Below are 27,542 nucleotides of genomic sequence, written 5' to 3' on the forward strand. Positions count from 1 at the left end.
AGTAGGGACGGGTTGCCTCGGCAACGGCTGGCTGCGTTAGCAGTGGGCGTGTATCTCAGTTGGGGCGGGTTGCCTCGGTAGTGGTGGACGCCCCTCCCCCACAGAGCGTCTCGGACCGTCTGCTCGGGATATAGTTTGAAATAGCGGTTTTGTTCGTCCCACTGGGTATCCCAAACGATCTGTCCCTGCAATCCCCTGGGCTGGGCTACTGTCCAAGTCTCATTCAGTCTCAAGTCCAGCCCTCTCAAGTCTCAGGTTGCCAGTTCAACAGGGCACCCGGACAAGCGCGCCCTGTGGGGATTGCTGGGTAGGGCCGGCCGCCGCCGCCCTGGCTGCCGGCTTCACCAGGCAGACCTACTGCCTGGCGTCCTGTGTCTTTTTATACTTGGGAGTTTCCCCGTTCTGTGGGCAACAAAGATCAGTCTGTAAATGCAGCTCTGACTCACCGTTTGCGGTTCAACGCAAGCTCCAATCCTGGGTTGTTCTCACAGCGCCATCTTGAGTCCTCCCCTTGTTGCAAATCTTAAGAGTAAAAGCTGCCAGTCTTTCATGATGAAGCTGTGGGTTAAATTCTCAACTGTGGCATAATTTTTACATCATTTTAATGTTTTATGCAAGAAATGCACAGACATGTCTCAACAGACCACAAGGTAAAGTGTTAGAAACATAAGAAACTCTTGCTGACCCCAAAGACAAGGACTTCAAGTTATCTTTCCAGTTTCCCCCACGTTTGCCCATGTATTTTTAGACAATACATTCATCTGCTAATACTTGATCTTCTATATCTCAGATACCATTCCTTGACCCATGATACAGGCCCCCATAGATACTGACCTGCTCCCTCCTCCAGCATCACCCCCAGGTTCCTTACCCTTCTCCCATTGTCACAGCAGAATTACATGAGGGCTTGACGGCTCATTTCCTCTTATAGATTTATTGCTACAATACAAAAAATATAAACTATTGTAAAACCTGATTTTTCATAAATATATATATATACACATATGTCCTCTGATATTTATTACTATTATTTCAAAAGCTTTAGAATTTTGTCTTCTAGGTAATATTTAGAATTTTTTAGGGAATTTTTCCAAGGAAATCGAATTTTCATATAGTATTTTTCAGGAAAATATTTCTCACTTATTTTTGTGAATATGCATGCTATTTGAATATGATAGTTAATATTATTTCAGTGCAGAGAAAATAGTTTAAGAATATTAACTTCACTATTATTTTGCTATATACATTTCTAAGAATATCTTTAAGTACATATTGGTCCTCCCATATGAATTCCCCCATTTTTCTATCTGTCCTGAGTAGCAATCTCTTCACATTGTTGCTGCTTTGCTTTACCTGGTTTACCTTCTAATAGAATTTTCTTACTCTGTCTTTTGAGACTTTAACTTCGCATTTTTATCAATTATATTTTTAACTTTGAAAATTCCCTTATGTTTACCTGTCACGTCCTTTTATGTAGCAAAAGATACTTATTTCATGGATTTCTTAACATATCATACATCTCTGAGGACATGAATTTTGATCACAACCATTCTTTCTTCGTTTTTTGATCATTGTAATCTCAGTGTATTCACGTGTATGACGGTGTGTGATTGTGCATATTTGTGTGTTTGCATGCTGTATGTATCTTATTTGTATATGTTATTGTACTTGCTCAAAATTCTGATGATATTTGGCTCGAGACTAAAATTTATGCCTAAAAAACTCCAGTTTTTTTAGGTGTACTGTGCAAAGTTGTTCCCTGATGTCTTCTGCCTGGAGTAGAGTTTCTAACACTCCTCTACCAAGAAGTCTGTCAGGATTCTAGTTTTGTTTTTTGGCGAAAGGACTTTCCTCCAAATTCATTCTTTTGAAGGATCCATAAAGCAAGTACAATGTTACCCTAAGCACTAGAGAAGGAAATGACAAAATATGTAACCTATTTGGTAAGGAGTCTGCTTTAACTAGAGGATTCTGAAATTAGGTGAAGAGGCAAAAGAGAATGGATGACAATGAATATTGAAAACCAAGAGTGTGAATTAACATGACTTTGGTTAAAGGGACATAGCAATAAGGATTCACTCTGGATTTCTAAATAAAAGAACCAAATAACGATAACTGACAAAAGAAGTTTGACTTGCTGTTATTGCACAAACGTTCTTTAAGTTTCTCAAAATGAGAGACAGGCTGCTGCAGTTTAAGAAGTCAGTCTTACAGAATAAACAAGGGTTGGATGGAGTAACTCATGTGTGCACTACCAGCACTTTGCAAGGCCAAGACAGGAGGACTGCTGAGGTCAGGAGTTCAAAACCAGCCTGGGCAACATAGTGAGACTTCACGTCTACAAAAATAAAAAACCAGGTGTGGTGGCATGAGGCTACTCAGGAGGCTGAGGCAGGAGGACTGCATGAGCCCAGAAGTTCAAGGTTGCAATGAGCTATAATCTTGCCACTGCACTCCAGCTTGCGTAAAAGAGAGAGACCTGGTCACTCAAAAAATATGTATGTAAATATGTACATATAATGGATCATCCTATAAAGATGATACTAATGTTTGCAAATATAAATCTAAATGTAGGCATTTAGATTGACTTTCTATGCATATGTATTCAATATAACATCTGACTTGGATTATATCTGAGTTTGTGTCAGGCAGTAAAACATTCATATTCTATTAAAGTTGCAACAGAGATATATTTCTTATAAATATCCCAGAAAAAAAATATGGTCAAAAATGTTGGTCTCTTGATCTCAGCAAATCTCAGTTAATCTCTGGGTAGAAAAATAATATTTCTTTTTTCAAAATAGGTAAAATACAGATTGAAGAAGGCTAAGTACAATAAAATATTTTGAGAGATAAACATAGAGACCATATTCACATAATTTGTATTATAGTATACTATATACTTGTTCTATTTTATAGGTTACTCTTGTTAATCTCTTACTTGACTTATTTAAAATTAAACTTTATCAGAAGTATGTACGGACACAAAATAATAGTGTATATAGGGTTCAGTGTCAACCTCGGTTTCAGGCAACCACTGGGGGTCTTGGAATGCATCCACTGCAGATAATGGCGAATTTCCATACTTCACTTACCCTTGTGTCTCCCTTCAGGAAGGATCTAGGAATGCCCCATGGAAAACTACACTCAAACATCAACTGATTTCATCTTATTGGGGTTGTTCCCACCATCAAGAATTGGCCTTTTCCTCTTCATTCTCATTGTTCTCATTTTCCTAATGGCTCTAATTGGAAACCTAGCCATGATTCTTCTCATCTTCTTGGACGCCCATCTCCACACACCCATGTATTTCCTTCTTAGTCAGCTCTCGTTCATTGACCTAAATTACATCTCCACCATTGTTCCTAAGATGGCATCTGATTTTCTGTATGGAAACAAGTCTATCTCCTTCATTGGGTGTGGGATTCAGAACTTCTTCTTCTTGGCGTTAGGAGGCGCCGAAGCGCTACTTTTGGCCTCTATGGCCTACGATCGTTACATTGCTATTTGCTTTCCTCTCCACTATCTCATCCACATGAGCAAAAGAGTGTGTGTGCTGCTGATAACTGGATCTTGGCTCATAGGCTCTATCAATGCTTGTGCTCACACTGTGTATATATTCCATATCCCTTATTGTCAATCCAGAGCCATCAATCACTTCTTCTGTGATGTCCCAGCCATGGTGACTCTGGCCTGCATGGACACCTGGGTCTATGAGGGCACAGTGTTTTTGAGCGCTGCCATCTTTCTCGTGTTTCCCTTCATTGGTATTGCATGCTCCTATGGCCGGGTTCTCCTTGCTGTCTACCACATGCACTCTGCAGAGGGAAGGAAGAAGGCCTATATGACCTGCAGCTCCCACCTCACTGTAGTAACTTTCTACTATGTGCCTTTTCTCTACACCTATCTACGTCCAAGATCCCTGCGATCTCCAACAGAGGACAAGGCTCTGGCTGTCTTCTACACCATCCTCACTCCAGTGCTCAATCCCATCATCTACAGCCTGAGAAACAAGGAGGTGATGGGGGCCCTGATACGAGCGAATCGGAGAATCTGCTCAGTGAAAATGTAGAAACACTCTTTGCCTAAGTTCGCAGAACTCAGATATGTGTCCATTCAGCAGTATATAGTAATTAAAATATTATTTCACACCTAGAGTACAGGAGTAAAATTAACCAAGGGAAGAACAAAATCACTGATGTCTGCAAAAAAATAGTTTAACAAATATATATACAATTCTAAACAACCTTTCTGCTTCATGACATTTTTTCCATGAATTTTGAAAGCACCTACTTTTACTAATACGCTGTCAATGAGAATGATTGTTTAGTCGTTTTGGTCATGCAGAAATGGAAATGAAATTTGTCTAACTGATGTTAGTACTCAGCATAACAATTTTATTACTGTCACTTTATTTGCCTGTCATTTTAAATTTACTTTTTTGTTTATGTTGAAAACAAAAAAGGTTTCTTGACTTGATGAATCTAATTGAAAGCTGTAAGATGCCTTGTCTTTCTTATATTAGACACGTAATGTACCAGTTACTCTTTCTTTTGATTTAGGGAACTCATTATTACAGGGATTTAGCAGAGGAATCATCAGGGATTCTTAAGTCCTGATACTCCTCTAGATGGCCTGTACCAAGTTTATGTTTTTTAATAAGGGAATGAATCCCAGGAAATAATTTAACATCAGGCGTATTTTAGATCAACAATAAGAATTGAAATATTTCAGCAGTAATAAAAATGATTACATGTAGGTCTTTAACCTGTTTTTGAGTTGATTTTGGTATAGTGTTAGAATTAGCAGTTTACTTTCATTTTTCTGCTGGTAATTATCCAGCTTTCCCAGCACCATATATTGGAGACACAGTCTTTTTCTCAGTGAATGTTCTTGGCACTGTTGTCAAGTATCAGTTGACTCCAGGCACAGAAAGATTTTGCATGTTCTCATCTCCTATGTGAGAGCTAAAATTTTTAAAAATGGAACTAGGGGAAATAGAGAATAGACTGATGGTCACCAGAGGGTGGGAAAGGTATAGGGGATGGTTGATAAAGTGGGGGTGGTTAATATCTGCAAAAACATAATTAGGTAGAATGAATAAGAGCCAGTATTTGGTAGCACAATAGAGTGACTATAGTAAACAATAATTTATTGTATATATTAGAGAATAACTAAAAGTGTGGAATTGGAATGTTCTCAACACAAAGAAATAATACATATTTGAGGTGATGGTTATCCCAGTTACCCTGATTTGATCATCACACACTGTCTGCTTTTCCCAAAACATCACATGGACTCCATAATGATACATTACTATTATGTATCCATAGAAATTAAAAATAAAATAATTAACTCAGCAGGAGATATGTGGATATATTTCTGGGTTCTCTGGCCTGTCTCATTGTTCTCCGTGTCTGTTTTTATTCCAGTGTCATTCTCTTTTAGTTATTACATGTTTGTGGTGTAGTTTGTGGTTTGGTATTGTTATGCCTCCAGCTTTGTCCTTTTCGTTCAGGACTGCTTTGACTATTTGGGTCTCATAGTTCCATACAAATCTTAGAATTATATTTACTATTTATGTGCAGAATGTCATTGGTATTTTGACAGATACTGCATCAAATGAGTAGCTTTATCATTTAAATAATATTAATTCTTCCCATCCACGAGCACTGGATGTCTTTCCATTTGTCCTCTTCATTTTCTTTCACTGTATTTTGTACAAATAAGTTCTAGTGTCCTCTTTCATAACTACAGTTAACAGTAAAGTATTACATAGTTAAAATTCTTTTAATGCTCTTTAAATGTCATTTCTATTTCTAAGTCTGTGGATATTTGTTTTGCAATGTTGTAGCCATTAAGACATAAATTTTGAACTTGTTTTATGAATCAGAGTAAGTACTTTCTGTGCTTTACTGCAATGAGCAGTGTGTACTGTTATTTTCTAATGACTTACTAACGAAGGTTACTGCCTAAGCTGCCTGGCATTTCCTGTCCTGGATTCAGTCAGATACGTCACATTCTATGAATACAACAAGGTTGGGCTCAGGGACAGAGGGAAAATGGGCCTTCTATCACCAGGTACTTGCTGCTGCCAGGGCGAGCACCTCCTTGCTTCCCAGTTAGGGACATTTGTACCTACGGCCACCTGTGCCACTGCTTCTGTCATCACCACCAATCTGAGCCCAGCCGTCCCCCAGACACTTGTTGGAATCCTTTAGTGCTGTGAAGTATTACAAGATGTGTGTGTGTGTGTGTGTGTGTGTGTGTGTGTGTGTGTGTGTATGCATGCATGAGAAAGCCAGTCCAATTGTCCCATGTGGGTATTGCATGAATCCAGTTGTGTAGTCACTGCTATTGGACCAAAACTGCATGCTAACGCTGCCAGCCTCTCCAGCTCATTTGTCACATGCATACTCAGAGATGAAATTGTTAAACATTTTAATGATAACAGCAGAGCATGAAATCATATATGGAGCCCTTTGAGTGTAGAACCCTGTTCATATTTCCATGAGGGCAGTCCAAAGAAGGATGAAAAGATGGAACAAGAAGTGATGACATCATGAAATGTAGTACAGTCACAGGAATATGCAATGGTTTGAGTGTTTGTATCCTCCAAAAATCAATATGCTAAACATTAACCCCCAATGTGATAGTGTTTGGAATTGAGGCATTTTGGGAAGTGATTAGGTCATGAGGGCAGCATTCTCATGAATTAGATTAGTGCCTTTCTAAAGGAAGGTTAAGGGAGCTTGTTTGTCCCTTCTACCATGTGAGGTCACAGCAGATAGTGCCATCTATGATGTCATAGGAGGCATCATCTATGAACCAGAAAGCAAAGCTTCTCCAGACACTGAATCTTCAGGCCCCTCATCTTGGACTTCCCAGCTTCCACAACTCTGAGAAATACATTTCTCTTATTTATAGGTTTCCCAGTTTAAGATACTTTTTCATAGTAGCTTGAATAGACTAAGACACAATGGCTGCTATTTTTTGTTAGTTGTTATTGGAAAGAGCCCGAGGGAGCACTGAATTAAGCATACCATGGCCTTGGGGAAATCATTTCAGTACTGCCTGTATCGGAATAGAAAACAGCCCTTATTACCAGTGGTGACCTAGCTGTATGATTTTCTGTGACATACCATGGCCTTGGGGAAATCATTCCATCTCTTTAAAGTTAGTTTACTGAAAAACAATATGGATGCCTTGTACCTTATCAGGAAATGGCATCACTGAAGTCCCTCCTACTGACATTCCTGTGTAGGCAAATATAATCCTATTTTTCATGCCGATGACTCTGGTAGTGGAGATAAAGAGGTCAACAATGAATACTGAGCATTTCAAGGCTGTCAGAAATGACTTTTAAAAATTCTTTTACCCCAGTAGGCTGTGGCTCAGAAAAGCAATAAGCTCATCCCCTCTGACAAGGTGTCTGCACTCAGAGGCCGCGCCTTTCCCCTTAAGGTCATTAAGAACAACAACATAGAAACAAGTCAAATTATCCAAATCTGCTGCCATTTGCTACATCATTTATGAGAATGCACTCCAGATCATTTTGAAAGTTCAACAATAATTCCTCTTGGTGGGGAAATTAACAAATTATTACCTCACAGAGTCCTTGGCTCACTGTTCATGGTGCCTCATTTTAGCCATTTTCCCTTCCATCCAAATGTTCTGTAGTAGATATTATTTTACACTTCATAGTCATTCTTTAATTATTTCCTGTCCTTAGACTAAAAGATGCAAATTTTATAGCACATGGTATCTCTTTGGATTTCACAACATACATTGTGTGCATTTAGAAATTTCTTATGTATTAAATTAGCAAAGTTTGATTCATGGAAAGGGACATGAGTATTCTACTTGGAGAATGAGTATCTTTCTCATCACAATAAGCTGTGGTTCGAGAGTGAAATAATTAAAGTGAAGGAGTGAATGACATGCAGTCCACAAATATGCTGAGTCAGCATACTTAATAGTTTGAGCTGAAAACCTTGGAAAACTTTCGGTTAACATTGGAGAAAAAGGTTATCTGACCTGTCTTTTTCAGCATGCAGCAAGCTATAAATTTTTCTCCAGGAATCTCTGATACATTCTGATTCTCTTCCGGCACCCTCCCTGTAACAGAATAGAAAATAGCCCTTATCACCAGAGCCTGGGAATTGGAGGAATGCAGTGGACCTGAATAAACACACTTCCAGAATTAACCCTTATTTTCCACTAGCTTTACCACATATACCTCCTATGACTCCCCTAGAATGTATGGCTTCCAGCCAGTTTCTCTTTTTTCTGTAATTTTTTTCTACAATTTGTCATTTTTTTGTCTAAAGGTATAAAAACATCTTCCTTCCACCTTTGAAGATTCCCATGTACATGTAAAATGAATAAAATTTATATGCTTTTTTCTCGTTGATCTATCTTGTCTCAATTTGTTTTCTTGACCTGGGCAAAAAGCTCACATAGGAGAGATAAAGTGGGTGAGGTGGAAGTGGCCTCTCATGTTTCTATACAAGTAATAATTAGCTTCATTTCATAAGATTTACCTCAACTCCACTACTAATTTTTTTTTACCTGACTTTAAAAGCTTGAGAAAAATAGGTAATTACTTTGCAGATAAAATATTTTATCAATCACTGAATACTGAATTCAGCATTTATAGCAATGTAGGAAAATGCAAAGACATATACATGGATCACACAAATTGGATGGAGGCCAATTCGACATCTGAGACTTAATCTCAGCCATTTTGTCTCATTACCACAAATTCAACATAAGATCTTTTTAATATTGTCTGCTAAATATTTTAAAATATATTTGTCTTCCTCAATCCCTGTGATCACTGCCCTTACTATTCATACGGTTTTCTAGTTAAATTTAAGAATGTTTAAATTTAAATTTTTAGTTAATGTTAAGAATTTGATTGTATCAACCAAGATTCTTAATTGAAAGTGAAAGAAAAAAATTATTTTCATTGAGACATAAAGGAAACATCTTTTTAAAAATCTGGTGGCTCATATATCTTCATAAACACAGAAGATTAAAGAGTGTCTGCCCAGCTAAGCTCGGGAAGTCAAAGGTTCAGTGAACAGTGATTGAGCCATTGCACTCCAGATGGGGAAGAGAGTGAGACCTTGTCTCTAAAAAGACAACAGCTATGACCCATGGTGCCTGGCCTAAGTCTTCTAATTTGAGTTCCTTTCTTTCCAGGTCTTTGACCCAAGACAGAATTTTACTTGTTTATTTTGTCTCACAGAGACTCAAAGTGCTCACTAAACATGAAATAAATATCAGAATCATAACGCTGTAGTGAAGGTTAAGTTATATATGTGGGAAATGCATTTAATAATTTAATAATTAATAATAATTATAATGTTTAAATTATTTGGATTATATTTATATATTATAAATATAATTATATATTAAATATTTGATATATATAATTAAGTAACTATGTAATTTAAAACATAATTATTATATAATATAACAATTATATAATATAATAATATAATATAATTATATATTTATGATGCAATATGTAATTATAATCCTAATAATTATAATTTTTTAAATGTTCTATGAGCTTCAATTTAAAATAAGACAGAGACATAGATATGAATATGCTTTAATAAAATGCTATCACAAGTACAACAGGAGTAGAAGTGTGGGGAAAAGAGAAATCAGCTGAGCATAAGAGAAGATGGGATGTAAATTTTGAGTAACGTCTTAATGAATATGTGCAATTCAGGTTGATAGTCATCAGCCATATAAAACAGAACTTTCCAGAAGTGAGGGATGGTCTGTGAAAAGGCTCAGATGTGCAGGGAAATAGAGGGCTACAGAGAAAGGCAGGAGGTCTAGAGTGACTGTGGTACTGAGTGTGAGTGACAAAAACAGGTAAAGAGAGACATAATGTACACTGTGAAAGCATGGGGACATGTGTTTAAGGTTCCAAATTTTTGATAATCCAACAGGAATCACAGATTATAGAATGGCAAGACCAAATCTATGTTCAGAATAATAACTTGAATGGCAATATTCTAAGGAAGAACTGGACACAAGACAAGAAAACACTTAAAGAAGGTAGTCAGAAATTAGAGAAAGATTTTTGGAAGCTTGACTTTAAATGTAAGGGATAAATTAATGCCTCAGATTTTTCCCACAAAAATGAAAACCCTCCATAATTCCAACCATTGATAGACTTGAAGTAACTTAAGTGAATTAGTAAAATTACAGTAGTAAAAATTTTGTTAAACACAACATTCAATATCGTAAGCTAAGATTTCATGTGCAAAGTCATGTTTGCATTTTACAAATCAGAGCTGAAGCCTGACGTCCCAGTTGCTATTTTATATGTTGCATGGTGTCTCTACCCTGTCATTGTCTCCCTGCCTTTATGTAAATAATTTCTTTAAGTAGGAACAACTTTGATAAGGTTATTTATATAACGATTTTATTAATTTGTATGTATACATGAATATGAATTGTTCTTATATTCATATTCATGTTATTTAATCTCAGTATTTTCATGGAAATTAGCAAAATCATAAGTCAGATAAGCTCTCCTTGAATAGTTTTATTAAAGAATGTGAGGATAAAATGGATTCCAGATGTTAACTATAAATACGAATATGCTAAAACTCAGCCAACAGATAAAAAAACACATAAACACTAGTTAAGCATGTGAGTTGTGAGTACTAATTTTACTGCTTTAATGTACCTGCTAGAAAATTGTAAATTATGTTACATGCCTATTGGACAACCCTGCACTCAGGTGTTTGAATCAACTAGAAAAGAGGAAATAAGAAGGGAGTAGGACAGCCATGATTATTCTCTCAGAAAAGAGAATATTGCAAACACTCTTGTCATGGCACCCAGCACTTCCTTATTCCTCAGGCTGTAGATAATGGGATTGAGCATGGGGGTAAGGATGGTGTAGAAGACTGCCAGGATCTTGTCTTCGGATGGTGAGCGGAGATTCCTGGGCCGAAGATAGGTGTAGACAAAAGGTGCATAGTAAAAGATCACTACAGTTAAGTGGGTTGAAATGGTGGTGAAGGCCTTTTTTCTTCCCTCTTTTGAACGCATATGATAGACAGCAACTAGGACTCGGCCATAGGAAGCAGTGATGCCAAGGAAAGGAAAGAGGAGACAGAAGCTTGTACTTACAAAAACCACATATTCATAGACCCAAGTATCCATACAGGCAAGAAGCAGCATGGCTGGGACATCGCAGAAGAAATGGTCAATGGCCCTAGACCTGCAGTAGGAAATATGGAGGGCATAGACTGTGTGTGCCAAGGAGTTGATGGACCCCAGTGTCCAAGAGCCTCCAATCATCTTCGCACACACTCTTCTACTCATGCGGCTGGGATAGTGGAGAGGGTGGCAGATGGCCACATAACGGTCGTAGGCCATGGAGGTCAGGAGTAAGCCCTCAGAACATGCCATTGTCAGGAAGAAGAAGCTTTGCACACCACATCCCAGGAAGGAGATGCCTTTCGGTCCGGAAAGGAAGTTGTACGTCATCTTGGGGACAGTGGTGGAGATGTACATCAGGTCCATGAGGGAGAGCTGGCTGAGAAGAAAGTACATTGGTGTGTGGAGACGGGGATCCATGTGGATGAGGTGAATCATGGCCAAGTTACCCACCGAGGCCAGAAAGAATATGAGGATGATAAGGCACAGGAGTAATATGCCAGTTTGATTTGGGGGAAGCAGACCCAACAAAATGAAATCATTTGACGTGTGATTCCATTTCTCCATGAAAACTTTCTGCTGTAACTGTGTTAAAAGAGATATAGAAGCAAAAGCAAAGCAGAAAACATGAAACACAACAGAAAAACAAAAAGGAACTGACTTTATCAATGTTTGATTGAGTTGTTTCTTCTCTAACTCTGCAGGTTTTTTGGAATCAATTTCTACATCTCAACGGAATGTCACCTTTCCAATTGCTTCTCGTAAGCATCTCAGCAAGTCATAGATACATGTGTGATCTTTCAGTGCAAAGTCTAACTCTACAGGCAGCAAAGATAAAGACGACAACTGAAGCATTTCTTTCTAGAGAACTCCTGGCCGGCAATGTCACTTATGAGTTACCAACAAGTCACAGAAACTGAGGAAGGCAGAAATACCTACATTGCCCAATGTTTTAACTTAATAGGGCATGATTACAATAGAAACTGGGATGTGTGACTCAGAAACTTTCTATATGCTTAAATTATAAGTACTGAATTACCTAGCTCTCTTCTTTATCTTTAAATTCTGGTCTTTCCTCCTCGGCTGACACTACTCCAGCCAGATAAACCTTGATCCTCCCCTTGATACTCTGCGTTTCATGTTCCTGACAGACACTCTGTGCCTTTCCTGAAAATGTGCCCATCATCCAGATCACTCCTTCAACTGTAAGGGTTTTATATGTCCAATAAGATCCACCTTAATTATAAAATGTTATTTAAATACTCTCTTTTCTAATGATGTTTTCATATTTTGAAGACCTAGAGAACTCAAAATCAAATGCACTGAAATTGGCATACAATATTCTTTCCTTCATGTAAGTAAATTACACATAATAAAGGTCACATATTACATAATAGGTTTTTTTTTGAAATTGTATTTGCCACAGTTGCAAGCAATAACTAGTGTCATAGTGGAAATATGAGATAAATAAATATTACAAAACTTATATATGTGTTTGTGTGTATGTTCATATCTACCTATCTATGATCTATCTAAACTATGTATAGAAGTCTTCAAGGTGCCATAAGTTATTTCAACTGCTCTTCACATTATTTATCATACCACTTCCACAACACAAATTCTGTGAATTTAGGTATTAGTACCTTCATTTTTCAAGTATTTAAAGTAGTATTTAGAGATGTAAAAAATAACCTTCTCAAATACTGTCAGTGATGGAATTAGATTTTGATCCTGTGTAGCTGCTTCAAATTTCTAGTCATTTCAATTTTACCCCAAATTTAGTAATTATTTGGTAAATGCCTTCCTGTGTGTACATTATCTCATTCAACTTAAATTGTGTGATTATTACTCTTCTGCAAAAGATCAAGCCTACATCAATTTGCAGACTAGTTTGAAGCATACGGAGGTTAGAGGGGATGTTCACTTTCTGTTCTTGTAGTCTGGTTTTCATCATGGTACATGATGGCAGAGTCAAGCAGACTCTGCAAAGTTATAAAACTGGAAAAGCCAGTGTGAGCAGGAGGACATTTATGATTCATGGATTAAATATGTCTTCATATTAATTAGATTTTTTAAAAAACCTAAATGTCAATAATTGAGAATAAAGAAATCAAACAGCCAAAAATAAGTAATTATCTATTTCTAGAAGGTTCGTCTAGGCCTTTCCTTGGGAATTTTTAAATTTTTATTTATGACTTGACCTTTTATTTATTTATTTATTTTGATGGAGTCTCACTCTGCTGGAGTGCAGTAGCAATCTTGGCTCAATAAGATTTCTGCCTCTGGGGTACCCGAGACTACAGGTGCCTACCACCATGCCCAGCTAATTTTGTATTTTTAGTAGAGACAGGATTTCCCCATATTGGCCAGGTTGGTCTTGAACTCCTGACCTTGTGATCCCCCCGCCTTGGTGTCCCAAAGTGCTGGGATTGCAGGCGTGAGCCACCATGCCCAGCTGGCTCAACCTTTTAGCGTCTCTCTTTTTCTCTATACATCACCTCAAATCTGGCAATTTGTTTTTTACTTCATGCAGTTTCCCAAGTAGACATAAACTGTAATTGTGGCATTTCTTATTTTTTCAACTTTTTCCGTTACCTGGGCTTAGAGTGAGATGTCATGTTTTTGTGTGCTCTTCTGTCTGAGACAGACCCTGATGTCACATCCCGCTCAACATATTTATTTGAGTAGCCATCTTGGCATATTTATTTTTCAACTTTTGCTGTTGAAAAGCAATTGTTTGTTGCATTGATTCACATTTAGTAACTTAAACTCAACTGTTTCTTCATATAACCTTGGGTAGCATGAATGCAATTGTGAAAGACAGCCTGCTACGGAAAAATGAAAATGCATTTCTACAGCTAAGTGACAAATACTATCAGTGAAACGTTGGAAGCATGATGGGTGCACAGTAGCACTGCACATGGGTGCTGGGTGGGGTCAGAGGCATGCTCTGCTTCTTGTAGAGCATTAGAAATAAAAACTGATCGCCGGGCGCGGTGGCTCACGCCTGTAATCCCAGCACTTTGGGAGGCCGAGGTGGGTGGATCACGAGGTCAAGAGATCGAGACCATCCTGGTCAACATGGTGAAACCCCATCTCTACTAAAAATACAAAAAATTCGCTGGGCACGGTGGCACGTGCCTGTAATCCCAGCTACTCAGGAGGCTGAGGCAGGAGAATTGCCTGAACCCAGGAGGCGGAGGTTGCGGTGAGCCGAGATCACGCCATTGCACTCCAGCCTGGGTAACAAGAGTGAAACTCCGTCTCGAAAAAAAAAAGAAAGAAATAAAAACTGATCAGAAAAACACATGAAACCCATGATTATCATAATTCATTTCCTCAAAAAAGTTCACTGAGTTCCTGTTTTACGACAGTGCTGCTGCTACTGCTGTGCTTTTGTGATTAAAACACAAGAGATTTTAGAACATACAATTAAAATTTAGTTGATGATACAAACAATAGACCACCAAACTCAAACATACGGTTTGGTGCTATGTAGCGATTGGTATTCTATAGAAAAATAAAGGAGCAGAGATATCATTGGATTAAACACAGGAATTAAGAAAGTATTCCAAAGACTTTGCCAATTTCCAGGGCACGTATGATAAAGACTGATTTTGGAACTAACCTGGCCAGATTTTACCAGTAAGAACTATCCTATTAAGCTAGTTCCAGGCAAGTATTTGATTCATTTTATCAGATTAATGTGTTGAGAGTCTTTGACGCAGTTGTCACTGTGAGGCGGTAGGGACAGAATGATTCATCAGGTGCTGTCCCATCACCAGGTGGGCGACCAACTGTCCTGACATGCCCAGGTCTTAGGGAATCCCCAAGATGCCCTGAAAACTGGAAAAGCCTTTTGGAGTATGTTCTTAATTCCTTTGTTTAATCCAGGTTTAAGTCCAGAGGAAGAAAAGTGCCAGGAGGACTGCCATGAGGCGTTTCCAATAGCAAGCACTGAACAAGCCGACGTGATGACTTGGCTCTAAGTTTGCGTGTTCCATCTAGGAACTGTTTTGAAGGGAGACATTTTGATTATTTGTTGCATAGACTGCAGCTCAGAGTATCATAAAGGTGGCTTTATGGTAATTACTACAATAATGATTTTGTTTCCAGAAATGGAAAACTGGCGTATTTTTAGGCAATGGAAGGGAATGGTTACGTTTAGGGTCCTGCGAATCTGGGACTTGAATCTTTTAGGTTGTGGGACAGTGGAGTTTGAGTTTAGGATCTTTTTCCATTGTTGTCCAGCAGCTTTCCTTATTAGATAATGCACCAGAATTACATGAAGCATCACTCTGTTGGTTGCATTACAGCTGGGATAATATTGTTCCTGTGGCTACAAGGTGAGTCTAAGATTAGTAAGTGCTGTGGCCACTGGTGTTGACTTAAGGAATTACACCACAGCAAGATTAATACAGAAAGTTTATTCGAACCAAGAGTTAGAGCTGCAGCCCAGAAACACTTCCTTGGGAAGTGCCCTGGAGAATAAGAAGAGACCCAAGCTTTTAAGGAAAAGAAAAGGAGGAATCCGGAGAGAGGACAAATTCTAAAGTTGTTTGTCAGGAATTCTCATTTATTTTCAGAAATAACATTGATTAGTGATTGGTTATACATTATTTAACTACAGGATATGTGGTATAGGGCACTGATAGGTTAAATCTTCACTAGTTGGTACAAGTCAGTCTAGAGCCCACAGAGCAAGCAGCTTCAAGAGGTGAATGCTTAGCTCAAGAACAACGTGACTGCAGTCACATTTCAACGTCTCTCTGGGCCAGATAATTTAAAAGGGATTTGCATTCCTCAGGAAAATTTTCTTTTCTTTCTGATTCTAAAAGATACACTGATAAAGCTTAGAGATTTTTTTTTAAAACACCTCATTGTAGGATCCCGAATTTATTTTGCAGAAGTTACAAGTCATGAACAGTTTTTAACACTCTTATAGGCAATCAGCAGGAGACCAATAGCAAATTGTCACAGACTCAACTACCTCAATCTCAACAACGTACATGACAGGTGTAAACAGAATTCAGAGAGTTCTGTGTGCTCAGCACATAGCAGGTTCTTAGTAAGTGTCACTATCCTTTGCCCATTCACTGTGTTGACTGCTGAGAGCCCTCAGGCCCAGGGAAATGTCTTTATTAATATCACACTGCTTGAGAGCTGCATATAGTGTAACTCTAACACGTTCTTGTTACCTTCTTTTTCATTTTAATTTCAAGCTTGCTTCTCCAATTTGTTACGGAATTATTTCCTATGCAGCAGAGAGTTTTCTTATGACAGGAAAACAACATTTCTAAAATAGCTTTCTAGATTAAAGCCAACCCAAATCAATTCATTTTAATTATATTGCTATGACCCACCTTGTCTGACGTTCTTCAGTTTGTGTGGTGGGAGAAAAAGCAGCTTGATAGTGACACCGTTCTCTGCTAACCTTCCATATAGTTATTTAAAACATGTAAGCATCAAACCATGTTCCGATAGTCTATCAGGCTATCAATAAGATTATGTCACTCATCAACAGGCCCTGCATTAAACCAAAACTCTTTCTGAAAGGAGAATCTCTTCCTTATCTGCCAAAATTCATGAGAAAGAAATTCCACATAACGCTTTATAGTATTAGTTCTGTACAGCTCCTACAGCTAGTCGTTTCCTTTACGGTGAAATGAGAAAACAACTTCACCAGCTCTTGTGAAATGTGTTCCTGTTTGCACATGTAGAGCTTAGATAAAACCTCTTTCTTTCCTATTACCTAGTTTCGCTGAAAACAGAACAAGACATTTTACACCTAATTCCCACAGGTTCTACCGCTGGAAGACAGAAGAGTGAATTGCTTTATTTTATATGTAGAACCTGTGTCACCAACCCTTAGATATTCCTCTTCCTCCCCTAATTGATCTCCAGTGTCCAGGTCCATGGGGGCCAATATCTTGGCCACTTCACTTCACTTTGCTGATCTGAGGATCAACTCAGTTCTGAACTTAAAGCAAATCAACCAACCCAGTCACGTCTGCTGCATTCAGCTGACACCCAGAATCAGACTAAAGAGAGTGTATTTAATATTCCAGAACATGATTTCAGAGCCATAAAATGTGTTAAATCATATTTATGAAAATTCTCTCATTTCGTGAGTTAGAGAAATCAGGATTAAATAAGCGCAGGAACCACGTACATGTGTTCGACTAAGTAATAGCAGAACCAGTCCCAGGGACAGCTTCCTGCCTACTGTCTAGTGAGTTCCCAGGGGGAATGATTGGTGATTTGACTAAATTAACTGATGTTATGATAAAACATTTTCTTCTACGTGTTAGGTGGGAGATAATTGATACGTGAAAATATTTATCCATTCAGCTCTTGTACTAAAGTGAAAGTTGACTCTTAGGGATAGTGTGAGGAAATGAGCATTTAGACTCACAGAGGAGAGTCTAGTCTGACAGGTATGCCACTAATTAAGAAGCGGAGTTGGGAAAAGTACTTGAGATTTCAGCCTCCTACTAATCTTTATAACTGGACTAATTTAAGGGTCATTCTAAGAATTAAATAGAATGATGTCTGCCAAATGTTTAAATAGTATCTGTTGCAGAGGAAGGGCTTAATAAACTTTAGAATCTCTTATCCCCTCTAATCCATACACTGGTTAACTAGAAAAGTGCCCATTTTTTTGGTGTCATATTATTCTTTTTTTATCTTTTAAGACACTAATTGTTCCATATTTTATGTCCTAAATAATAATTGGTACTGTAAAATTAAAGTCTGCATTCTCTGTTTCTTCCTTTAATTTTTTAGAATTATTATGGTTATATATGAATGCATATATTCACGAGGTACAGGTGATGTTTCAGTACAGGCATACAATGTGTAATGAGCAAATCAGGGTTTTGGGGATATCTATTACCTCAAGCATTTATTACTGTTTTTGTGTTAGGAACATGACAAGTCCACTCTTAGTTACTTTGAAATATTCAGTAAGTTATTCCTAACTATAGTCACCCTACTGTGTTACTAAATACTAAACCTTATTCATCCTGACTGTCTTTTGTACCCATTAACCATCTCTACTGTATCCCCTGCTCTGCTCCACTCATCCAAGCCTCTGGTAACAGTCATGCTACTGTATTTACTAACTTGTTTAATTTTTAATTTTAGCTCCCACATATGAGTAAGTACACTCAAAGTTTTTCTCTTTGTGCCTGGCTTATTTCATGTGATATAATGGATACTGAAAATGTAGTAGATGTACAGATTAGAAAACTAGTCAACCAAAAAAACAATGAAATCCTTTCATGTGCAACAACACTAACAGAACTGGAACTTAAGTAATGTTGGATGCCTGTTTCTCAGGCTGTAGATTTTGTCACCCTTTTGTCCTAGGAAAAGACGATGAGATGAGACTCAGTAAATACTGGATGTGAATATGATGCAGTACAAAACTGGACAAGGCTATTCCAATGCTTTAAATATGGACAGAAACACTTTTACCAACACCACTGATTGAATAAAGAATCCTTTCCCCGTTGCTTGTTTTTGTTGGATTTGTCAATGGTCAGAGGATTGCAGAGGTGTGCTGTTATTTCCGAGGCCTCTGTTCTGTTCCATTCGTCTATGGATTTGTCAATGGTCAGAGGATTGTAGGTGGGTGGTGTTATTGCCGAGGCCTCTGTTCTGTTCCATTAGTCTATGTGTCGGATTTGTCAATGGTCAGAAGGTTGTAGGTGGGTGGTGTTATTGCCGAGGCCTCTGTTCTGTTCCATTAGTCTATGTGTCGGATTTGTCAATGGTCAGAAGGTTGTAGGTGGGTGGTGTTTTGCCGAGGCCTCTGTTCTGTTCCATTCGTCTATGTGTCGGATTTGTCAATGGTCAGAGGGTTGTAGGTGGGTGGTGTTTTGCCGAGGCCTCTGTTCTGTTCCATTCGTCTATGTGTCTGTTTTGGTGCCAGTAGGATGTTGTGTTTGTTACTGTAGCCTTGAGTATAGTTTCAAGTCAGGGAGCGTGATGCCTCCAGCTTTGTTCTTTTTGCTTAGGATTGTCTTGGCTATGTGGGCTCTTTTTTGGTTCCATATTAAATTTATGGTAGTTTTTCCAATTCTGTGAAGAAAGTCAATGGTAGCTTGATGGGGATAGCATTTGGGACATAGGCATGGGCAAAGACTTCAGCACTAAAACACCAACAGCAATGGTAACAAGCCAAAATAGACAGATGGGATCTAATTAAACTAAAGAGCTTCTGCACAGCAAAAGAAACTATCATCAGAGCGAAAAGGCAACTATGAAATGCGAGAAAATTCTGCAATCTATCCATCTGAGAAAGGCTACTATCCAGAAACTACAAAGAACTTAAACAAATTTACAAGAAAAAGACAACCCCATATCAAAGGATATGAACAGACCACTTCTCAAAGGAAGACATTTATGCAGCCAACAATCATGTGAAAACAAGGTGATCATCACTGGTCATTAGAGAAATGCAAATCAAAACCACATTGAGATGCCATCTCACGCCAGTTAGAATGGTGATCTTAAAAAGTCAGGAGACAACAGATGCTGGAGAGGATGTGGAGAAATAAGAATGCTTTTATATTGTTGGTGGGAGTGTAAATTAGTTTAACCATTGTGGAAGACAGTGTGGGAATTCCTCAAGGATCTAGAACCAGAAATTCCATTTGACCCAGGAATCCCATTGCTGGACATATAGCCAAAGGATTATAAATTGTTCTACTATAAGGACACATGCACACGAATGTTCACGGCAGTACAGTTTCCAATAGCAAAAACCTGGAACCAACCCAAATGCTCATCGATGATAGACTGGACAGGGAAAACGTGGCACATATACACCATGGAATACTATGCAGCCATAAAAAATGATGAGTTCGCGTCCTTTGTAGGGACATGGATGAAACTGAGAACCATCATTCTCAGCAAACTGATACAAGAACAGAAAATCAAACACACATTGTTGAACAATGAGAACACGTGGACACAGGGAGGGGAGCATCACACACTGGGGTCTGTGGAGGGGGGAACTAGGGAAGGGACAGTTGCGGGTGGGGAGTTGGGGAGGGATAACATGGGGAGAAATGCCAGATATAGGTGATGGGGAGGAAGGCAGCAAACCACATTGCCATGTATATACCTATGCAACAGTCTTGCATGTTCAGCACATGTACCCCAAAACCTAAAATGCAATTAAAAAAACCATATATATATATATATATATATATATATATATAAATAAAATAAGTAAATTTAAATTACTGGAAAATAAATTGACAATAATAAAATTGTTATGCTGAGTGCCAACTTCAGTTAGGTAATTTTCATTTCATTTTTGCATGACCAAACATAAACATTCTCACTGACAACATATTAGCAAAAGTATGTTCTTTTCAAAATTCATGTGGAAAATACCATGAATAATAATGGTTTTTTAGAATTATATATATATATTTGCAAAACAATTTTGCCCAGATATCAGTGATTTTCTTCTTCCCTTGATTACTTTTAGTTCTTGCACTCTAGGCATGAAATAATATTTCAAGTACTATACATTGCTGAATGGACACATATCTGAGTCCTGGGACCTTAGGCGGAAAGTGTTTCTGTATTTTCACCGAGCAGATTCTCTGACTCACTCACTTCAGGGCCCCCATCACCTCCTTGTTTCTCAGGCTGTAGATGATGGGATTGAGCACTGGAGTGAGGATGGTGTAGAAGACAGCCAGAGCTTTGTCCTCTGTTGGAGATCGCAGGGATCTTGGACGTAGATAGGTGTAGAGAAAAGGCACATAGTAGAAGGTTACTATAGTGAGGTGGGAGCTGCAGGTCACATAGGCCTTCTTCCTTCCCTCTGCAGAGTGCATGCGGTAGACAGCAAGGAGAACCCGGCCATAGGAGCATGCAATACCAATGAAGGGAAACACGAGAAAGATGGCAGTGCTCAAAAACACTGTGCCCTCATAGACCCAGGTGTCCATGCAAGCCAGAGTCACCATGGCTGGGACATCACAGAAGAAGTGATTGATGGCCCTGGATCGACAATAAGGGATATGGAATATATACACAGTGTGAGCACAAGCATTGATAGAGCCTATGAGCCAAGATCCAGTTATCAGCAGCACACACACTCTTTTGCTCATGTGGATGAGATAGTGGAGAGGAAAGCAAATAGCAATGTAACGATCGTAGGCCATAGAGGCCAAAAGTAGCGCTTCTGCGCCTCCTAATGCCAAGAAGAAGTCCTGAATCCCACACCCAATGAAGGAGATAGACTTGTTTCCATACAGAAAATCAGATGCCATCTTAGGAACAATGGTGGAGATGTAATTTAGGTCAATGAGAGAGAGCTGACTAAGAAGGAAATACATGGGTGTGTGGAGATGGGTGTCCAAGAAGATGAGAAGAATCATGGATAGGTTTCCAATTAGAGCCATTAGGAAAATGAGAACAATGAGAATGAAGAGGAAAAGGCCAATTCTTGATGGTGGGAACAATCCCAATAAGATGAAATCAGTTGATGTTTGAGTATAGTTTTCCATGGGGCATTCCTACCATTTTTTCCTGAAGGGAGACACAAGGCTAAGTGAAGAGGCTGCCCTTAACCCAAGGCTGTAAATGGGATTCTATTCATTTCTTTAAATGTTTGCTGGGAGTGTTAAGGATCATTTCAACGGAGAAAGATACAAATATATTTATTCAGATTCTCCCAATATTGTTGTGTCTCAAAATTTTATGGAATCCTGTATTTTATACGTTGTTATTCGGTAAGTACATTGTAATACGTGTCTACATATATTAATTTGTTAATTTTCATTTTATTGTCTAGCAACTAAATACATTAAAATGGAATGTGGTGAATTTAAAATACACATATTACCACAAATTCTTATAATATCTTACATATGGGGAACAATTTTTAATTTGCTGTATTATTAATTTTCAAATCTTTCTCATTATGGTCCAAATTGCTATTGAATTATAAAGACATTATTAAATTATAAAATAAGAATTAGAAGAAAAATACAACTTATTTTGCTGGGACATAATTTAGAAAATATTCAATGTCGCATTTTTTATTGCAGGCAATGCCTTGAATGTTCTTTGACTTCCCATGATGTCCAATAATTGAATTTCTCTTGGGACAGGGTCTTACTGGTTCTGTTTAAGAATTTTTCTATGAAATTTTTGTGGCAAAATATACATTACATAAAATTTATCATTATAATTTTGGACTATACCATTCATAACATTAAGAAGGTTCACAGTTTTTCTCCTTTTCAGTATTTTTTATCATGAAGAAAAGGTATAGATTCCCAGTTCTGTGCAACCGTCAACACCTCCACATTTTTTTAAATCACCCCAACTATATCCTCTCATACTGTAAATAATCTGTCCCCATTCTCACCTTCTCCGAGTCCTTCTAACCACTATTCCACTTTAAATATATTTTAATTGCCTCCTCCAAGTTCCTCTTAAAGGTGGAATTGTACAATATTTGGCTTATTTATATGTGGCTTATTTCAATTAAAATAATGTTCTTAAGGTTCTATGTGGTAGCTTATATCAGAATTTCATTCTTTTATGAGGCCAAAAAATATTTTTTTGTATTCATACATCATACTTTTTTCCATTCATCCCCTTTAGACATTTGGGTTATTTACCTTTTGGCTATTGTGAATAATCTTGCTATGAACATTGGTATCCAAATATCTGTTTCAGTGTCTGTTCTCAATTATTCCTTGTATATACCTGGAAGTGGGATCCTTAATATATGTTTTCACAATGTTCTTTAAAAACTTTTTGTACCATATTTCATGAACGCCTACAGTATGTTATGATGTGCAATTCACGAAAACATTGTTAACATAAATAGCATTGTTTTAAAATTTCCAATTGTGAAAGGCAAAATAATGACTTTTCATTTGTTAAAGTTTCATCTATATCTTCATATCTTATGTTAAATATGTAATGATATTTCTCTAGTATAAACAGTTAACATGTTATAATAAAATTAACTTGGACATTTCCTTCATTAAAATGTTTTTCTAGTTTCTGCTATGAATCACACCATTTAGGGGAGAAGCGCTCAGAGCAGCAGCTGAGCCGTGGAGAGGAGGCCCCTAAGCCTGCCCCATACCTGAGCTGCTGATGGGAGAGGAGGCGGCCTGACCGTGGGAACAAGACGGGAGACTGTGAAGACCATCCCCATCCCCACGGGAGCCTCTCCCCAGATACCTTGGTCCAGAACGTGCCCGCTGCCCTTCCGGAGGAGACACCAGTGTGAAGAGCAGAGCCCTATGCTTTGGAGAGGGTCTTCATGTGCTCATTGTGGTCGGCGTCAGGGGAACGGGTCTACCCTGGACCCACAAGCCCGCGCCCACAGCCGAAGACGCCCCCCGGGTCCTGCAGCGGCGTGTCCTCCGGAGCCCGGAAGTGAGCCCTGTGCAGGCGCGGAAGATGCTAAGGAGGCGCCACCTGCTGTGCCGGGTCCGCCATTGGCTCCAGGAGCGGTGAAGGCAGCGGGAACCTGGGCCAAGGCGCCTTCGGCGACGTGGTGAGTGCTTGGGCCCTGCAGGAAGGAAGTCTCGGGTTGCTCTGAAGGTCATCCGCAATGTGGGCGAGTACTGGGAGGCGGAACCACCAGAAATCAACGCTCTCCAGAAAAATAAGGGAGGACTAAGAACCAGCTCCTGTGCGTCTTGGTGTGTGGCTGGTTCACCTTCCAGGCCTCCGAGCGCCTGGGCAGAAGCACCTTGAGCTGCCGAGGAGAATCACTTCCAGCCATTCCCCTATCACATGTCTGGCACGTGGCCTACCCGCTCTGCCACACGCTCGGTTTCTGCGTGAGAACCGGCTGACCCACACGCACATGAAGCCCGAGAACATCCTGCATGTGAATTGTGAGTTTAACACCGTCTACAGCGAGCCCAGGAGCGATGAGGAGTCAGTGAGGAGCAGCAGCGTCCGAATGGCGGCTTCCACGGTGCCACCTCTGACCGTGAGCATCACACCGCCGTGGCGGCCACCGGCACTGTCGCCTGCCTGAAGCAATCCTTGAGCTGCGGTGGACACGCCCCTGCCATGTGGGGCATGGGCTGCATTCTCTTGAAGTACTACCAGGGTTTCCAGACTTATGAAAACCAAAAGCACCCTAGGGCCCATCCCATCAAGCATAATGTGCTGTACCAAGAAGCAGAAATTTTCCTACAAAGGGGGCCTAATTTGGGATGAGAACATCTCTGACGGCTGGTATGCGAAGAACTGTAAACGTCTGAAGAGTGACAGGCTCCAAGATTCTCTGGAGGACGTGTAGCTGTTTGACCTGATGAGGAGGGTGGTAAAATCGGACCCTGCCCAGCACATCACACTGGCTGAGACTCTTCTGCACCCCTTCTCTGCTGGCTTGACCCCTCTGGAATGGTCCTTCCACACAAGCCCCAACCCAAGGAGATGACAGGCACAGGACACCGCATGAGGAAAGCAGCACTGGGCTGCCCAGCCCACATTCTCCAGCCCCACTATCAGATCCCAAAGCCAGAACCACCCAATGGACAGTGCAATGTAAAGCAAGCCAGGAGCCTGCAGGGGGCAGACTTGGTGCCCAGCTGCCAGAAAACACAGATTTGACACAAGCTGTTTATGTTTAGTTACAAAGTGCATCTTATTGTTTGTTTAAAAAATTTTTTTTGATGAATTCTCAATAGAAATATTTATTGTCGTCTTTGAAATAACTTTTAGGATAAATTGCTAGAAGAGTTTGTAAAATATAATCCTATATGTATAAATGAAATCAGACATTTTTTATGATATTCTTATTTAATATTGTATAGTTGCTTCTAGCATAGGATGAGTAATTCAATTTTAACACTACTTATATCTGTATATGTGTGTACGTATATATGTGTGTGCATATATATGTATATATATAAAATTTTACTAAACAAAGGTGTTCACAAACCAAGCAAAGAATAATGGAGATTTCACATCAAATTTGTGAATTTTTGATAAATGATTTTTAGCAACATAATTTTACAAAGTTTTATGAAAATAAACATTATTTTAATAAACAATGGATGTGTGATTGTATTTTTAAAGATATTCTTATCAAGTCTTACAATTTTAGTATTAGGGAGTAGGACGCCTTGGGTAATTTTTGCTTCCTGTAACCGCTGCATGATTATAATTGGTACCACAGAAGGAAGAATACATTTTTAGAGGTATGTGTTTACAACACAAACACGTTATTATCCATTATTAACAAGGTTTCTGAAATATTCACTTCTTTCCATATGGACAAGATAGAAGCCTTGATTGTCTTTCTAGAAAACCTATGATTGTCTTTCTAGAAAACCTATCATGAGTATCCTTCAGGTATTTAATGTAGAAATAGAACACACATTCAGGAATTTTCCTATTTATTTTTCATGCAGAAACTTGCTTTTGAGCATATTTTTCATCGCAGCCAGAACATCTTGATTCCTAAAGCTGTAGATTATAGGATTGAGTGAGGGTGTGAGGATCGTATAGAATATTGCCAGGAACTTATCCTGGCCTGGAGTGTGGTATGATTTAGGTCTCATATACGTAAAAATAAATGGCCCATAGTACATCAGGACCACAATCATGTGGAAAGAACAAGTGGAAAATGACCTTTTCCTTGCCTCTGAGGATTTCATCTGGAGGACAGTAAGAACAATCTGGCCATAAGAAGCAGAGATCAAGGAGAAAGGGATCAGCAGGAAGATCATGCCACTTACGTAAACCCCTTGTTCATAGCGTGTTGTATCTACACAGGATAACTTCAACATGGCAGGGACTTCACAGAAAAAGTGATCGATTGCCCGAGAGCCACAGAAGGGAAACTGCAGTGTGTAAGCTGTGTGGACTGTGGAGTTGAAAGCCCCAACAAGCCAGGAGCCTCCAGCCATGAGAGCACTGGCATACTCCTTCATAAGAATCGGATAGCGCAGCGGGTGACAGATGGCCACATAGCGATCATAGGACATTGCAGCCAGGAGAAGGCACTCACCACCCAGGAGGGTGAGGGACAGAAACACCTGGAACCCACAACCTGCAAGTGAAATCGTTCTGCTGCCTGACAGAAAGTCAGTGACCATTTTGGGAACGATGTTGGAAACATGCAAGATATCCATAACGGAGAGATGGCGGAGCAGAAAATACATTGGAGTGTGGAGTCGTGAGTCACTGCAAATAAGGAGAATCATGAAGGCATTTTCTGTTACACTCATAATGAAAATGACAAATATAAGTGAGTAGAAGACCAGACTTGTTGGGGAAGAAGAGAACAGTCCCAAAAGTGTGAAATCGCTACTGAAGGTGTGATTCGGCCAGCCCATCATGAATTCTCTATTTTTTTTTTTTTACCTAAAAAGAGATAACAGAGGAAAAAATTGTGTAAATCTTAATCTAATAATAGTATACCTGCATAAAAAAATGAGAGTGAGTGATGCCTATTTTGTGATCAACATGGAAGGACTCTTAGCCGGTCCTTGGAGTGGGCATGTTTTACAAGACGGACAGTTATTTGTTCAGACCAATTGATATTCAGAATATTGAGTGGGCCCTTGGCTCCATGGTGAGTCTCCTAATCTTAATTAATTCTGTAATAATTTACTCAAGACTACTCTTTTCTCAAATGTCACCTTCTCAAGGAGGCCTACCTTGCCACACCCTTTAAGAAATGTAAGGATGCCACTTGAACCCAAATTTCCTGGTCCTCCTTGCTGTGCTCCATTTCCCCATGTTTGCATATCACTTTAAACCTTCTAGTCCATTAAATAATAAACACATTGGTTATATTAACTGTTTATTTTCATTCTGTGACAGAATTTTACCTTCACAATGACAGATCCTTGTTCTGTTCACTGGTATAGCCAAATGCCTGGAGCAGTGCCTGGTGCATAGCAGTTGCTCAGTAATGTTTGTGGAATATTTGAATGACATGAATGAATGGTGGAACTTAATTTTCTGTCTAATGCATTTACTATTTAGATTAATTTATAGAAAATAAAATGTATAATTCTAAGACTTTTTCCAAGATAATAAGTAATGAAATATTGTCACAAAACCCAATGTTTGTAATTTGAAACACTATATTTTAAATGTAAAAAATAGAAGTATCATTTAGTCAACATCAACAATGTATCTTTAAGGATATGATTTACATTTTCCTGTTTTGTTAACTTGTAGAAATTGAATTATAATTTATTAATTCTATGTGCAGAATAGTAGGTGTTTACATTATCTATATTTTGATAGTGGTTTTTAAATTGTTACAATATAGTTATTTGTGTACCTCCTGTATGTATATTTCCCTCAGCATAAATACA

The 27,542-nt window shown here is 38.8% G+C and overlaps 4 protein-coding genes across 4 annotated transcripts; 1 reads left to right on the plus strand and 3 right to left on the minus strand.

The window, feature by feature from the left end:
• Nucleotides 1–2,991: 2,991 nt before the first annotated feature.
• On the plus strand, nucleotides 2,992–5,889 carry LOC100414487 (olfactory receptor 2L8). Its single transcript, XM_017966644.4, has one exon. It carries the CDS (start codon nucleotides 3,134–3,136, stop codon nucleotides 4,070–4,072), a length of 939 nt encoding a protein of 312 aa, XP_017822133.1. The 5' UTR covers nucleotides 2,992–3,133; the 3' UTR covers nucleotides 4,073–5,889.
• A 4,608-nt stretch (nucleotides 5,890–10,497) lies between these two features.
• Nucleotides 10,498–11,837, minus strand: OR2L13 (olfactory receptor family 2 subfamily L member 13). The gene has a single exon (XM_017966645.4). It carries the CDS (start codon nucleotides 11,761–11,763, stop codon nucleotides 10,825–10,827), a length of 939 nt encoding a protein of 312 aa, XP_017822134.2. The 5' UTR covers nucleotides 11,764–11,837; the 3' UTR covers nucleotides 10,498–10,824.
• Nucleotides 11,838–20,563: 8,726 nt separating this feature from the next.
• Nucleotides 20,564–23,142, minus strand: LOC100415198 (olfactory receptor 2L8-like). The gene has a single exon (XM_002760782.5). The coding sequence runs from the start codon at nucleotides 21,729–21,731 to the stop codon at nucleotides 20,829–20,831; it is 903 nt and encodes a 300-aa protein (XP_002760828.1). The 5' UTR covers nucleotides 21,732–23,142; the 3' UTR covers nucleotides 20,564–20,828.
• A 108-nt stretch (nucleotides 23,143–23,250) lies between these two features.
• On the minus strand, nucleotides 23,251–26,760 carry OR2AJ1 (olfactory receptor family 2 subfamily AJ member 1). Its single transcript, XM_008985636.6, has one exon. The coding sequence runs from the start codon at nucleotides 26,550–26,552 to the stop codon at nucleotides 25,608–25,610; it is 945 nt and encodes a 314-aa protein (XP_008983884.1). The 5' UTR covers nucleotides 26,553–26,760; the 3' UTR covers nucleotides 23,251–25,607.
• Nucleotides 26,761–27,542: the final 782 nt, after the last annotated feature.

This window comes from Callithrix jacchus, chromosome 19 (genome assembly GCF_049354715.1).
Source record: "Callithrix jacchus isolate 240 chromosome 19, calJac240_pri, whole genome shotgun sequence".
Classification (NCBI taxonomy): domain Eukaryota; kingdom Metazoa; phylum Chordata; class Mammalia; order Primates; family Cebidae; genus Callithrix; species Callithrix jacchus.

Coding starts and splice junctions, on each gene's coding strand:
- LOC100414487 (XM_017966644.4), top strand. CDS start 3,134: ATGGAAAACTACACTCAAACATCAACTGATTTCATCTTATTGGGGTTG.
- OR2L13 (XM_017966645.4), bottom strand. CDS start 11,763: ATGGAGAAATGGAATCACACGTCAAATGATTTCATTTTGTTGGGTCTG.
- LOC100415198 (XM_002760782.5), bottom strand. CDS start 21,731: ATGGAAAACTATACTCAAACATCAACTGATTTCATCTTATTGGGATTG.
- OR2AJ1 (XM_008985636.6), bottom strand. CDS start 26,552: ATGATGGGCTGGCCGAATCACACCTTCAGTAGCGATTTCACACTTTTG.